At 61.2% G+C, this 12,367-nt stretch overlaps 1 protein-coding gene across 5 annotated transcripts in view; it reads left to right on the top strand.

Annotated features, from left to right (window-relative positions):
* The first annotated feature begins 2,569 nt into the window (after positions 1–2,569).
* Positions 2,570–12,367, top strand: part of COL5A1 (collagen type V alpha 1 chain) — a 151,806-nt gene continuing 142,008 nt past the window's right edge. For 2 of the 5 annotated variants that reach the window (XM_043916327.1, XM_043916326.1), the window contains exon 1: positions 2,570–2,720. In XM_043916327.1, the coding sequence (XP_043772262.1) occupies positions 2,585–2,720 (136 nt within the window). In that variant the 5' untranslated portion in view covers positions 2,570–2,584. Of the gene's footprint in view, positions 2,721–3,121; positions 3,625–6,215; positions 6,265–12,367 lie in introns of those variants that run through there. The other 3 variants (XM_043916329.1, XM_043916328.1, XM_043916330.1) reach the window with 2 other exon arrangements.

The following is a 12,367-nucleotide window of genomic DNA, read 5'->3' as shown; positions in this document are numbered from 1 at the left end:
GAGGAGCGCTGAGGGCCGGAGGTCAGCACTCACCGCCCGAGGTCCGGGGCTGGCGATCCCTGCCGCTGGGCCGCAGCCGAGCCCGGAACTTAGGGACTGGCCTGGTCCCGGGCACCAACTGCAGGAGGCAGCTGGGGCCACAGGTGCCCGAGGCAGGTCTGCAGCAGCCTCTCTGGGCAGCTGGAGGGAGCCTCAGGGCCGCCCCACGGCTGTGGGTGAATGCGGGGGCAGCGCCAGCCCCTCAGCCTGCAGAGCGGGAGCTCCCCGGGTCCCTCCTGGGTCCCTCCTGGGAGGCAAGCTGATCATCTGTTCTTCCACCTCCTCCAAAGGGCCATGAGCTCCTGCCTGGGAGAGGAGGAGGGGAAGAAGGTAGCCGCTTGTTCTGGGGGGCTTCCCCAGGAAGGGCGGGCTTTCCCAGCCCCACGAGGACCCGGGAGCCTGGGTGGCCCCGTCGGGTGGCAGGGGAATGGGAGAGCCCACAAGCCCGCCGCTGGACACTGAGACCGTGATTCGCCACTTAAAAAAATCGGGGAGGAGACCTTACAGCAGAAGCGAAGGGTGGGCGGCGGATCCCAGGTGCAAAGCTGCGGCACGCCTACGCTCCGCCAGGCACCCTGGGAGACACAAGGCCAGGGGTGGCCAGGGGCGCTCAGACCCTGGATGCTGGTGAGTCCCTGCCACGGTGGAACGCCGGCAGTGGAAGCCAGCTCACAGGGAGGGAGCGAGTGGGACCCTGGAGGCAATCACAGGAGAGGAGGGGGGCTCACAGGTGAGCAGGCGCTGCCTGAGCTGTCGGAGTTGGAGCCCCTGTGTGGCGTTTCAGGCCCAGGGGAGGCGACGAGGGTGAGGCAGGGTTGGGGACGAGTGTCTCAGTCACTACAGGCGTCCTGGAGCCCAGAGGGAATAAACAGTTTCCAAAGGACTCTTCATTTTAATCAGTTGTGGGAGGGTCGCGGGATACTGCTGGGGTCAACCATGAGGCATTGTTGCAAGGATCTGGGCAAGGTGATCCTCATTTTTTCCTGCCCGAAGGCAAATCTGGGTTCAAATTTGGGCTTGGCCGCGGATGGATGGGCTGGTACTTTGGCTAAAAGTCCCTCAGCCTCTCTGATCCTCACCTCCCTTATCTGCAGGGGGAGAACTGACTGTGCTCTTTACTGCTGTGTGTGACCTGGCACAAGAGTGGCTTTGACGTGGCCAACACACAGGTCTGGCTGGTGCTCCTGCTGTCCCTGCTGGGCTCCCAGTTGTGGCCAGGCCTCACGGCCACCCTCCCACAGGGGGTGGGACAGGGTGGGCGGGCAGGGCGGGGTGCTCAGTTTAGGGGTTGTTCTCTGAGTTTCTGAGTGGGCTAGCAACTACCCCCCCACCCAAGTCCGGGCACTGGTGAGCCCACCGTTGTCCCAAGCTTTCTCATTCCTGTGCGGTCAGCTCTCTGGGGGACACGGTGTCCCTTGACTATCAGCTCTTGAGGGGCCAGATGCCCACCCTGAGTTCCAGGTGTCAGGGGGCTGGCGAGCAGCACAGAGGCACCTGCGACTCATGGAAGAGCTCTCTGCATCGCTGGGGGAAGTGGAGCCGAGTCAGCACTGTCTTCTGCAGCCAGACCACTGGCCTACGGTAGCACCACGTCTTCAGGAGAAGCTGGCCTTCCCCTAGTGGTGTGGGGGGCATTCCAGGGGCCAGGTGGGGCTGGGGGCTCAGGGAGCGTCCAGTGGAATTCCTCTCAGGAAGGTTCACCAAGGACCAGCTCCAGCTGACCGGCACACGAATTGCAGACCCACACACCTGTGCACACAACGCACACCCACCCAGATCGCAGATGTGATTTACACGGGTTGTAAAACAGCAAGAAACAACTATCCACACCAGAGAGACCACTGTGCGCTTCATCCTTTACCTGGGCAGATGTGGGCCACCGGGGTAGCCCCAGGGACCTACCGCCCGGCTCGAGAGGCAGCACGCGGCCATGCCAGCAAACCCAACCTCTCCCCTCCTCCCCTCCCTCCCTGCTTACAGAACGGTGGAACTGAAGGGTGTTTGGGGGAATTTCACGTTCAGTCTGGAGGCCGGGGCACAGGGGTCCCAGCACTGCTTCAGCGTCACTGGCTGAACTGTCTGTTCAAAACAGAGGGCATGGCTTGGGTTCTGAAAAGCCCCCGACTCACCTTCCCTCCACTTTAAAAGCCAGCACAGTCGCTCTTCTAGGAAGGGGTTTAGGGAGGCTTCAGCAGGCTTTTGAGGGGGAGCTGGGTGCATATTTCTGGGCTGGGGGAACCAAATGGAAGGGGCTGCTGCCCACCACCGGCTCCAGGGAGATCTCTAGGAGGCTTAAAGCAGTGGAGGAAGAGAGGCAGTGCCCGACGTGGTCCGGGGCAACCGGGTCCCCAGCCCTCATCCTCTGCGGCTGTCCCCTCCCTAACGCGTCTCCTTGGCTTCCCTTTTTGCGGCAGAGGGGTCTCCACGCAGGAGGAAGGAGGCGGGAGGGGTGCTGGCGAACTCCGCCTGATTAATATGCCAGATGTGTGACCTCCAAGCTCCTCCCGGGGACCTCTCCGGAGTCCAGACCTCAGCGTGGGCACCGATGCCCAGTCTGCCGAGCGGGAAGGTGGAGAGCAGGTCGTGGGTTGGGGTGGACGCGCCTGCTACAGTCTTGGGCGCCCCGATCTGGCTGGATTGGAAGTCCAGTCTCCACCCAGAAGAAGAGCTCTCAACTCCAAGTACGTGAAAAAGTTAGGCGGGGTGAGCTGCAACTTTTTTTTAACTCCAAATGCTCGAACTCGGGGCGCCTCCACACTGGTTCTGGGGCTCGGCCAGGTGTGGGCACCTGGGGCGGGAAAAGTGGGCGTTCAGGATCTGCCCCGGTGGCTCCGTCCGCGCGCGCACGCCGGCAGAGCCGGGGCGCCGTGCCCGCTCGGTCCCGCCCGCCCCGGGCCAGCCCCTTCCTCGCCGCCACTCTCCCGCTGGCCCCACCTCCCCGCCCGCGGCGCCCAGTGGGAAGCGGGGGCCGGCCCGGTCGAGCCCAGCGGCCGCTCTGATTTGCTGCAGGCGCCGGGGAGCCCCGGCCTCCGCGGGTGCCTTCCAGGAGCGAGGGCGGGAGGGGAAGGGGGAAAAGTGCTCGGCGCCCGAGGCGAGGTCGCACTCCTCCAGAGTCCCCGCGGCCGGCGCCGGACCTCACTCGAGCGCAGCGCCCAGGGGAGCGAGTCGCGGGGCGGCGGCGACGAGGAGGAGGCCAGAAGGAACCGGAGGGGGCGAGGAGGCCGGGGCCAGTGAGCCGAGCGGGGTCCCGGCGCCCCGCGGACCGAGGTCGAGCCCTCCCGGCCGTGGGCGAGCGCGCCAGCCGACCCTCCCGGGGGGCCACGGCCACAAAGAGAACGGGCCGGCGGCTGCTCCCATGACTCCCTAAGGTCGTGCCGGCCCCGCTGAGTCCGCTGCCCGGGCCGTGCCCCGCGCCCCGTGCGTCCCCGCGCACCCGCCCCGCGCCCCGCACCGCGCGCCCCTCCGGCATGGACGTCCACACCCGCTGGAAAGCGCGCAGCCCGCTCCGCCCGGGCGCCTCGCTGCTGTCCCCGCCGCTGCTGCTGCTGCTGCTGCCGCTGTGGGCGCCGCCTCCGAGCCGCGCAGGTAAGGGCGCGGGGCGCCGGGGCCGGCACGGCTGTCAACCCCGGGCGCCCGGCCTCTTCTGCTCCTGCACGACTTTCCCGGCTTGGCTGTGGAATGCGCGGCCCGAGACTCCGAATGCCATTAGTTGGGGGCCCCGGAGAGGGAGACGCGCCGGCACAGTCCTCCCCCGCGCCAAATGGGCCGACCGCCGGGGCGTCGGGGGACCCGAGGATGGGGTTCCGTGTAGGATGCGCCGGAGGGGCTGTCCACCAAGCAGGCAGACTTTTGTCCCGAAACTTTACCTTCCCTGTCCCAGGCGCGCAGCACAACTTCCTTTCCTGAAACCCGGGAAGGGTCGCCCCCTAGAGTTACAGCGGGTCAGTTCTGGCCGGGCCTCCTGGGATGAGGGGCCGCGAGGGTGGAGGGCAGGGGAAGGGAATCCCAGAAGCGGAGCCCCCCGCCCTTCTCCTGGGAAGCAGTTTTTTTAGGGTTTACCGCCCAGAGACGGATTCTAGGCTCAAGGTGGGGAGATGTTGCCGGGTCTGGGCTGCCTGGGGTTTACATGATGCACAGACGGGACTTCTGCCAGAGGTCTGCCCTTAGAAGGAGCCGTCTCCTGCCGGCGGCATCCAGCCAGCCAGCACCCACAGGGCGCCTGCTTAGATGCCTGCCGCCCCCACACTTCCCTGATGTCGGTGGTGTTCCAAGCATCACTTCTGCGGTTGCCTATCCCGTAGAGTAGGTCTTTCAACGTCTTCGTCCTCAGAGCTCATGGCCCTCAAAGTCTCCCAGTAGCTGACGGGAGATGGACTCAGAACAGGCTCAGCTTGAGTGCAGGCAGAGGGAGGGGACAGTGGCCCAGGAGACAGCTGGGCCAGCCAGGGGTCCCCCCCACCCCAAGAAAGCACCACTTTAGTTCCCTGATTCTGCTCTGCTTTGTAATTTGAAGACATACAGGAAGAATCACTTCCACCTTCACTTACCAATCAAGATATTCTGTCCCTTTTTGCTGGCACGTGAGTGCTTGGTGGGCCAGACAGGGTGAGCAGGAGTCAGGGTGTCCAGCTGGTCAGGGGCTGGGGAAGGCATGGGGACTTGGCCTGGCTCTGGGGGTCTGGGGTCTCAGCCCTGGACTGCCACCCGCATTCCCTGGATCCTGGGCTCAGCTCACAGGCTTTGGGTTTCTCCCGGGGTCACTGGGGGTGGGGGACAGCAGCGGCCTCCAGGGAGGTGGTGTGGAGCAGGCCGAGGGATGTGGTCAGGGCACCTGTGTTGAGCATCCGACAGGGACAAAACCACATAACCCTGCCCTTGCTCCTCTGCTGGGCTTTCCCCCAGGAGGTCAGGTGGGAGTCCTTCAGGGGAGTCCACACCCCCACACGCCGGGGCTGGGGAGCAGGCAGAGCATGCCTTCGTCTGGGTTTGGAGTGGACTGTTAGCCGTCTCTGCCCCCCGCCTCCGCTTTCCCGTCCTGACTGAGGCGGGCACGGGGTCAGCGCCTGGGCCGTGGCTGTGGACTTAGACATTTGGCTCCTGCCGAAGAGATGTTGGGAGCCTGCGAAGAAGCCACCTCCCTGGTTGGGTTTCACAGACCTCCCCTCCCAGGGTGGGACCCTTTCTGAAGGCATCCTCAGTCCGCGGGGGCCGGCTGTCCACCGAAGTCCAGGGCGGGGGTGGGGGCAGCGCATCTCCTCTCCATTCTGAGATTCACCAGATGTTTTCTGAGTTCTCTCTGAACATGGCTCTTTTTCCGACCTTCTTCTTGGCCAAGTGTGTGAAGGCATGAAAAGTCAGATTGCATTTGGGGCCGTTTAACATTGTAACGGGCAAAGGAGAGTAAGTGAAATGAAACATGACCCCAATATTTGGAAATTGAGGTCATCTCCTCCACACACCATTGGTTGACGCCGGTCACGTGGTCGCTTTTGGCAATAATTTGGTCGGAAGAGTTGTCCAAGTTTTGTGGGACTTGACAGTCACCAAATGGTTAAATTTCCTCTGACTCAATCCAGTTGGCTGGAAAGACAGCCTTTTCCATCTTCTCCTCCCCTCCCCCCTCCTCCCCTTAAAAGAACAGTCAGTGGGAGGGGTTCAGAAGCCAAGCTGGTTCCCCAAGCCTCTCTCTCCTCTGGTCCAGCTTTCTGTGGCCAGAGGGCTTGGAGCTGGGGTCACCGCCTCCCGCACTGGCCGCGGGCAGCAGTCCCCTCCCTGGGCTGGAAGCACAAAGGCCCTTCTCCCCAGTGCTGCTCCGGGGCTGTTCCTGGGGTGCCGGCCAGAGCCTGCCCCACGACCCCACCCTTCAGATATTTCTGGACTCTCACCACAGCCACGCCCTTCGCTGAGCACTGCCCGCCTGCCCGCCCTGCCTTCTGGCTGTCTGGCCCTGTCTCCCATCCCTGCCTCCACCCTGGGTCACAGATGGGGTCGGGTGGCGCAAAGGGGTGTGGGGAACAGACCGCCCCCACGGCCTCCCGCCCCTCACTTAGTAACAGTGCGCCCCGAGGGTCGAGGATGAGTCAGGCACCCAAGGCCCCCTTGCGGCACCCTCACTGGAGCCCCGGGTTTGCCACGAGGAGCAGGGTGGGGTCCCCAGCCACGGGGAGGCCCCACGCACGGTGACGTTCGGGATGAAGTCGCTGGCCTTGCCTGGTGAACTCCTAGGTCTGTGCCCACATCATCGTCTTAGACTCTCACCCTGGCCTCTGGGGTGTGGTGGGGCTGTGTTCTGAGAGGCCCAGGGGCGGGGGGCTGAGACTGCAGACTCTGGGTCTGTCTGCTGTCTGTGCCTGGGAGCTGAGCGGGCTTCTCCCTGGGGAGGCCTGGGGCTCACCGGGGCCGAGGGAGGGGTCCCATTTGGCCAGCCAAGTGTTTCACTCTCTCCCTCCTCCCTCTTCTGTCTCTTCCTGCCCCCTCCCCGCTTTTTACCCCAGGGCCGTCGAAGGGCACCGAAGCCTCCACTCCCCTTTCACCAGGCCCATCACTCACCCGGGTGAGCTACTGACTCCGGGAGCCCTTGCCTTGGCTGGGCCTGGCTTTGGGGAAGGCAGAAGTGATGGAGAGCGCACAGGCTGGGGGGAGGCCCACCTGTGGACACTGGTCATTGCACTGTTTGTTCTCTTGGCCAAGCATTGTTGAAAACAGGGTGGAGGGTTGGCCCCTTGGGGAGCTCCAGTGCAGCTTCCTGGAGGAGGTGATGCTAACTCGACTGTTCCTTTCTTCTTCCCCTTCCTTTTGTTGCCAAGGGCCTCCTTAGCAGGTGCCCACCTTCCCCTCTGGCTGCTGCCTCATCCATCCTCCTTGCTGGCAGGACCTTCCCAGCCCCACCGCTTCGCTCTTCTCCCGGGGCTGCTCCCCTTGGCTGGAAAGCCCCTCATTAAGTCGGTTGGCGGGGCGCCCCCAGGGCTGCCCGCCCCAGGATGCTGTACCGGCAGCAGTGGCTGCTGTGAGAAGAGGGAGGTCTCGGGAGGGACCGGAGGGCAGCGGGGCCGTCCTTAACCCTCTCTGGGCCCCGCGCCGAGACCACCTGAGGGATGCCGCCTGCCCTGGCCTGGGGGTCCTGCCGCGTTGGGCCCTGGTGGGAGGACAGCGCTTGGCGGTCAGGTCACTGAACCCAGGGCTGCGGGGAGGGCTTGTCTGCCTCTAAGGGGTTGTCTGAGCCAGGGACAGTCCCCGTGCCTCAGCTTTCTCCTCTGGGAAACGGGGGGACACGGCTTCCTTGCTCTGAGAGTAGTTGTGTAGACGGATCGGGGTGATCCCTGAAGACAGTGAGTGGAGTGTGGGGGCACCTTTGGTAATGAGTGGAGGGTCTTACGTGGCTGCTATTTGGGGTGGTGATTTTGTGGAAGGAAGATGCACAGTGTTGCCACAGGCCTCTCTAGCTTTAAGTATCCAGCGGGAGGCTCTGGGCCCAGTGAGACCCCGGGGGGGGCTCTGCCATCCGCAAGTGGCTCGGCCTGGCCCCTCCTGCACCCTCTTCAGCCCCCCATGTGCTCCGGGGTCCGTCTCCCACGTCTGTCACCTCCTGGGATGGCAGTAAAGGTTGCCCTAGGCCATGTATGTGGAAGGGCTCTACAAGCCCAGCAGAGAGGGGTGCACACGTGTGTGCGTTTGTGTGTGTTGTGCATGCATGTGTATGCATGTGGTGTGTTTGGATGCGTGTGTCTGTGTGTGTGAGACGAGTGTTGGTGGGCGTATACACGTACGCAGGTGTGCGTGCCCGCAGGCCCCTATGTTTTCACGGTCTGCCCAGGCGGGCCTGCTGTGTCTGAGGCGCCCTCAGCCAGGCCACGTCTCTCCTCCCCGCGCCCCATCCCTGCCGGGGAGACGGGAGGCGACCGGGCAGCCACGAGGCTGTGGGTCCGGCCCAGGACAAGCCGGTCCAGCTGGGTCTGATAATCTGAGGAGTCTTTTTTTTTGCTCACAGGAGGGCGATGTTAGATTATAGCTTCTGCTTTTCCCTCTGTTCATTTCTCCCCTGTAATCGAGTCATCTGGCCAGCACTTGGCCAAATATGCCTTGAGCTTTCTGGCCTGGCTCCTGGGGATACTGAGGTCCTGCAGGCAGAGCCTGTGTCAGCCCTTCTTGTGGGCAGAGCTGCCCCGCCACACCCATGGCCTGGAGGCCCCGTGTGGGTGATGCCTTGGGGTGGGTGGCCTGCAGCTGGGTCAGGATCCTGCCCACCCCCACCAGGTTCCCATCTGTAGGAAAGGGTGATGACTGTGGCTCCTGCGGGATTTTTTTTCAATAAGGTTTTATTTATTTTTGGCTGTGCTGGCCTTCACTGCTGCTCGGGCTGTCTCTAGTTGCAGAGAGCGGGGGCTGATCTCTAGTTGCGACGCATAGGCTTCTCTGCGGTGGCGTCTCTTGTGCGCCGCGGGCTCTTGGACTTGGGCCTCAGGAGTTGCGGCTCCAGGGCGCTAGAGCATGGGATCAGCAGTTGTGGTGCGTGGGCTCAGCTGCTCCGGGGCCTGTGGGATCCTCGCAGGCCAGGGATCGAACTTGTGTTCTTTACCACTGAGCCCCAAGGGAAGCCGCTCCGGCAGGACTTTTGACGGGGCTCAGTGCGTGATGTGTCCGCAGCACAGTTGTCACCGTTCTGTCCGCTCTGGGCCCCGGGTGGCAGGGGGCAGTGGGTCTGGGGCGAGTTCCTGGCTCTGCTCAGTGGCTGGCCTTGTGAGTCACTCCCTCCGTCTTGTGAATGAGAAGCGGTTCTCATTCAGAGAGCCCCCCTTCCCCCATGAGTTCATGGCTCCGTCTGCAAATCATTCGGTCTGGTCTGAGCCTCGAACCTTGGCCTGGAGGTGGCGGAGGTCGTGGGCGGTCCATGTCCAGCACACCGCTCCTCAAGCCACCCCCACTTTACCAGCGGGGATTGGGGCCCAGTGGAGGGAATGGACCTGCCCACGTCCCGGTTCAAGGACTCTGGCTCCTGAGACGTGACCATGGATGACAGCTGATCGTGTGCCAGGGCATCTGGGGGAGTGGGGTGGGGCCTTGCTAACCTAGACGCTGTTTCTGCATCCACACGGCCTGGGCAGCTGGAGCAAAGTTGATGGAAGGAGTGGATGGATGCATGCTCCACTGGGTGTGTGGGGCTTCGTGGTGGGGTGATGGAGGGTCGCTCTGTGTTATACCTGTTGCACTCTCTGAGCCGTCATCCCATCCGCTTTGACTCACTCTGCAGTTTTTCTGGCAGCTTCCCAACCTACACCGTAACCCACAGTCGGAGTACATGTCTCCAACTCTTCAGTGACTCAGACCTAAGAAATGGAACCACAATCTGACCCACTTTTGTCCATGTTTCATTACACAGAGCCCCAGGGGCCGATTTCTTGTGACGTCTCTGTACGTGAAATGGGGGGGAGGTGGTGGTGGTGGATTCTTTTATTTTCTGTTTCCTAGGCCTGTGTTCTTTCAGGGGAAATTCAGTCTTCTGTCCTGTTCTTTCCTGCCAGCACCTTGGCAACAGGGATTTTTATTAGCCTCTCTATTTTTTAAAAAATAAATGTACGAAATGACATCAAAATGTGTGTATGTAGCTGGAGTGATTTAACTGTAAAAACTCTTGCATTGATTGGAAAAATCGCTTCCCGCCTTCCGCTGAGATTAAAAGCACCGGTCTTCCCCTCTGCCGGCGGGGTAACCAGAGGGTGGGGCGAGGCCCTTTCTGTGACGGTGCAGAGGGCCGCAAGAGAGGCTGGTCCTGCGTGGAGACCTCGGGAGGGACGGTGGCTCTGCCTGAAGCCTTTGCAGACCTCAGATGCGCGTCAGACCAGTGCCGGGCGCCAGGAGCAGGTGCACAGGTGAGTGGTAGATGAACATCTCAGCGCTGCAGGAGCTTCCGGTGCAGTGAGGGAATCAGACCTGTGAACAGGCCCAAGTGTCCAGTGAAGTGCAAAGTGGGAGGTGCATCCACCAGCCGGTAAAGTGATGCCACCAGCCAATCAGAGGGAGGCACCCATCAGCCCCCTGGGCCACTGGCCAATCAGAGGGCGGTAGCTGACAGCCCCTGGGCCACTGGCCAATCAGAGGGAGGTACCTGACAGCCCTGTGGGGCTCTGGCCAATCAGAGGGCGGTAGCTGCCAGCCCCTGGGCCACTGGCCAATCAGAGGGAGGTACCTGACAGCCCTGTGGGGCTCTGGCCAATCAGAGGGCAGTAGCTGCCAGCCCCTGGGCCACTGGCCAATTAGAGGGCGGTACCTGGCCCTGTGGGGCTCTGGCCAATCAGAGGGAGGCACCCGCCAGCCCCTGGGCCACTGGCCAATCAGAGGGCGGTAGCTGACAGCCCCTGGGCCACTGGCCAATCAGAGGGCGGTACCTGACAGCCCTGTGGGGCTCTGGCCAATCAGAGGAAGGCACCCGTGGGGCTCTGGCCAATCAGAGGCAAGCTTGCTTTGCCAGGGCCTATGGCTTTTGGAGTCCCATCCTCCTATGAGTTTGAATGGAGGTGTCCCTCGGAAGGGCTTCCTTCTTTGGCTCAGTGGTGAGGAACCTGCCTGCAACACAGGAGCCGTAGGAAACATGCGTCAGTCCCTGGGTCGGGAAGATTCTCTGCAGGAGGGCGTGGCAGCCCACTCTAGTGTTCTTGCCTGGAGAATCCATGGACAGAGGAGCCTGGTGGGCTGCAGTTCGTGGGGTTGCAAGAGTCGGACATGACTGAAGCGGCTTAGCACGCACACCCGTTAGTGGCAGGGTCCTTGTGCTTCAGAAAGAGGCCGATGGCCTTCAACCGTGAGCAGCTTCCACCTCGGGCTCAGTTCTTCCTTCTTCCTGTTTGGCGCATAAAACTGGGGGCGCATGTAGTCTCGCCTTGCTCCTCGTCAAGGTCGTCTTCTTTGGGAGGGTAGGAGAAGCTGTGCACCCGTGGGACGGGGGCCCTGGCCCATGGCGGGCAGCTAGGGGACCCTGTTGTGTGGCAGGTGAGGGGAAAGCTGGCTGGGAGCTGGGGCCTGAGCCCTGCCCAAGGGGAGAGCGCAGCGGAGGAGGAAGATGGGCCTCCTCCAGCCCGGGCCCTGAGGTTCAGTCTGCAGGGGCCCTGTTTGGGAGGTGTCGTTCTCCTGTCTGCTGGGGTGAGGTCCCTGGGACCTGCCTTCACTGTTTCTCCTCTTCTTTTGCCCTTTTTCTTTGGGGAGAATCTGAAATTCTGGTGGGCAGTTCTAGCTTCCTTCTTGAAGACTGTGCTGTGTCCTCCTAGGATGAGGGTGGAGGAGACGGTCTCCGTGTCAGGGTTCTGTGTAGACCTTGCTCTTCTAGGAGAAGAGGGTTGCACATCCCAGTTGGTTGTGAGCGGAGGAGGAGGAAGGGGTGCTGTACCTTCTCCACCTTTTGGACCAGAAAATGTTCAGGTCAAGAAGTTGGGGTGAGGAGCTTGTTCTTGGATGGAAGTGCAGGGAACAGGGCTTATAAATGTCATTCTTTTCCAGGGTATTATTACTAATGTTATTTCAGTTCAGTTCAGTTCAGTCGCTCAGTGGTGTCCGACTCTTTGAGACCCCATGAATAGCAGCATGCCAGGCCTCCCTGTCCATCATCAACTCCCAGAGTTTACTCAAACTCATGTCCATCGAGTCGGTGATGCCATCCAGCCATCATCCTCTGTTGTCCCCTTCTCCTCCTGCCCCCAATCCCTCCCAGCATCAGGGTCTTTTCCAATGAGTCAACTTTTCACATGAGGTGGCCAAAGTACTGGAGTTTCAGCTTCAGCATCAGTCCTTCCAATGAACACCCAGGACTTATCTCCTTCAGGATGGACTGGTTGGATCTCCTTGCAGTCCAAGGGACTCTCAAGAGTCTTCTCCAACACCACAGTTCAAAAGCATCAATTTTTCAGCGCTCAGCTTTCTTTACAGTCCAACTCTCACATCCATACATGACCACTGGAAAAACCATAGCCTTGACCAGATGGACCTTTGTTGGCAAAGTAATGTCTCTGCTTTTTAATATGCTATCTAGGTTGGTCATAACTTTCCTTCCAAGGTGTAAGCGTCTTTTAATTTTATGGCTGCAATCACCATCTGCAGTGATTCTGGAGCCCCCAAAAATAAAGTCTGACACTGTTTCCACATCTATTTGCCATGAAATGATGGGACCAGATGCCATGATCTTAGTTTTCTGAATGTTGAACTTTAAGCCAACTTTGTCACTCCCCTCTTTCACTCGTCAAGAGGCTTTTTAGTTCCTCTTCACTTTCTGCCATAAAGGTGGTGTCATCTGCATATCTGAGGTTATTGATATTTCTCCCGGCAATCTTGATTCCAGCTTGTG

The sequence above is a fragment of the Cervus elaphus genome, chromosome 11, assembly GCF_910594005.1.
Source record: "Cervus elaphus chromosome 11, mCerEla1.1, whole genome shotgun sequence".
Taxonomy (NCBI): Eukaryota; Metazoa; Chordata; class Mammalia; order Artiodactyla; family Cervidae; genus Cervus; species Cervus elaphus.
This window is presented reverse-complemented; position numbering and strand designations above follow the sequence as displayed.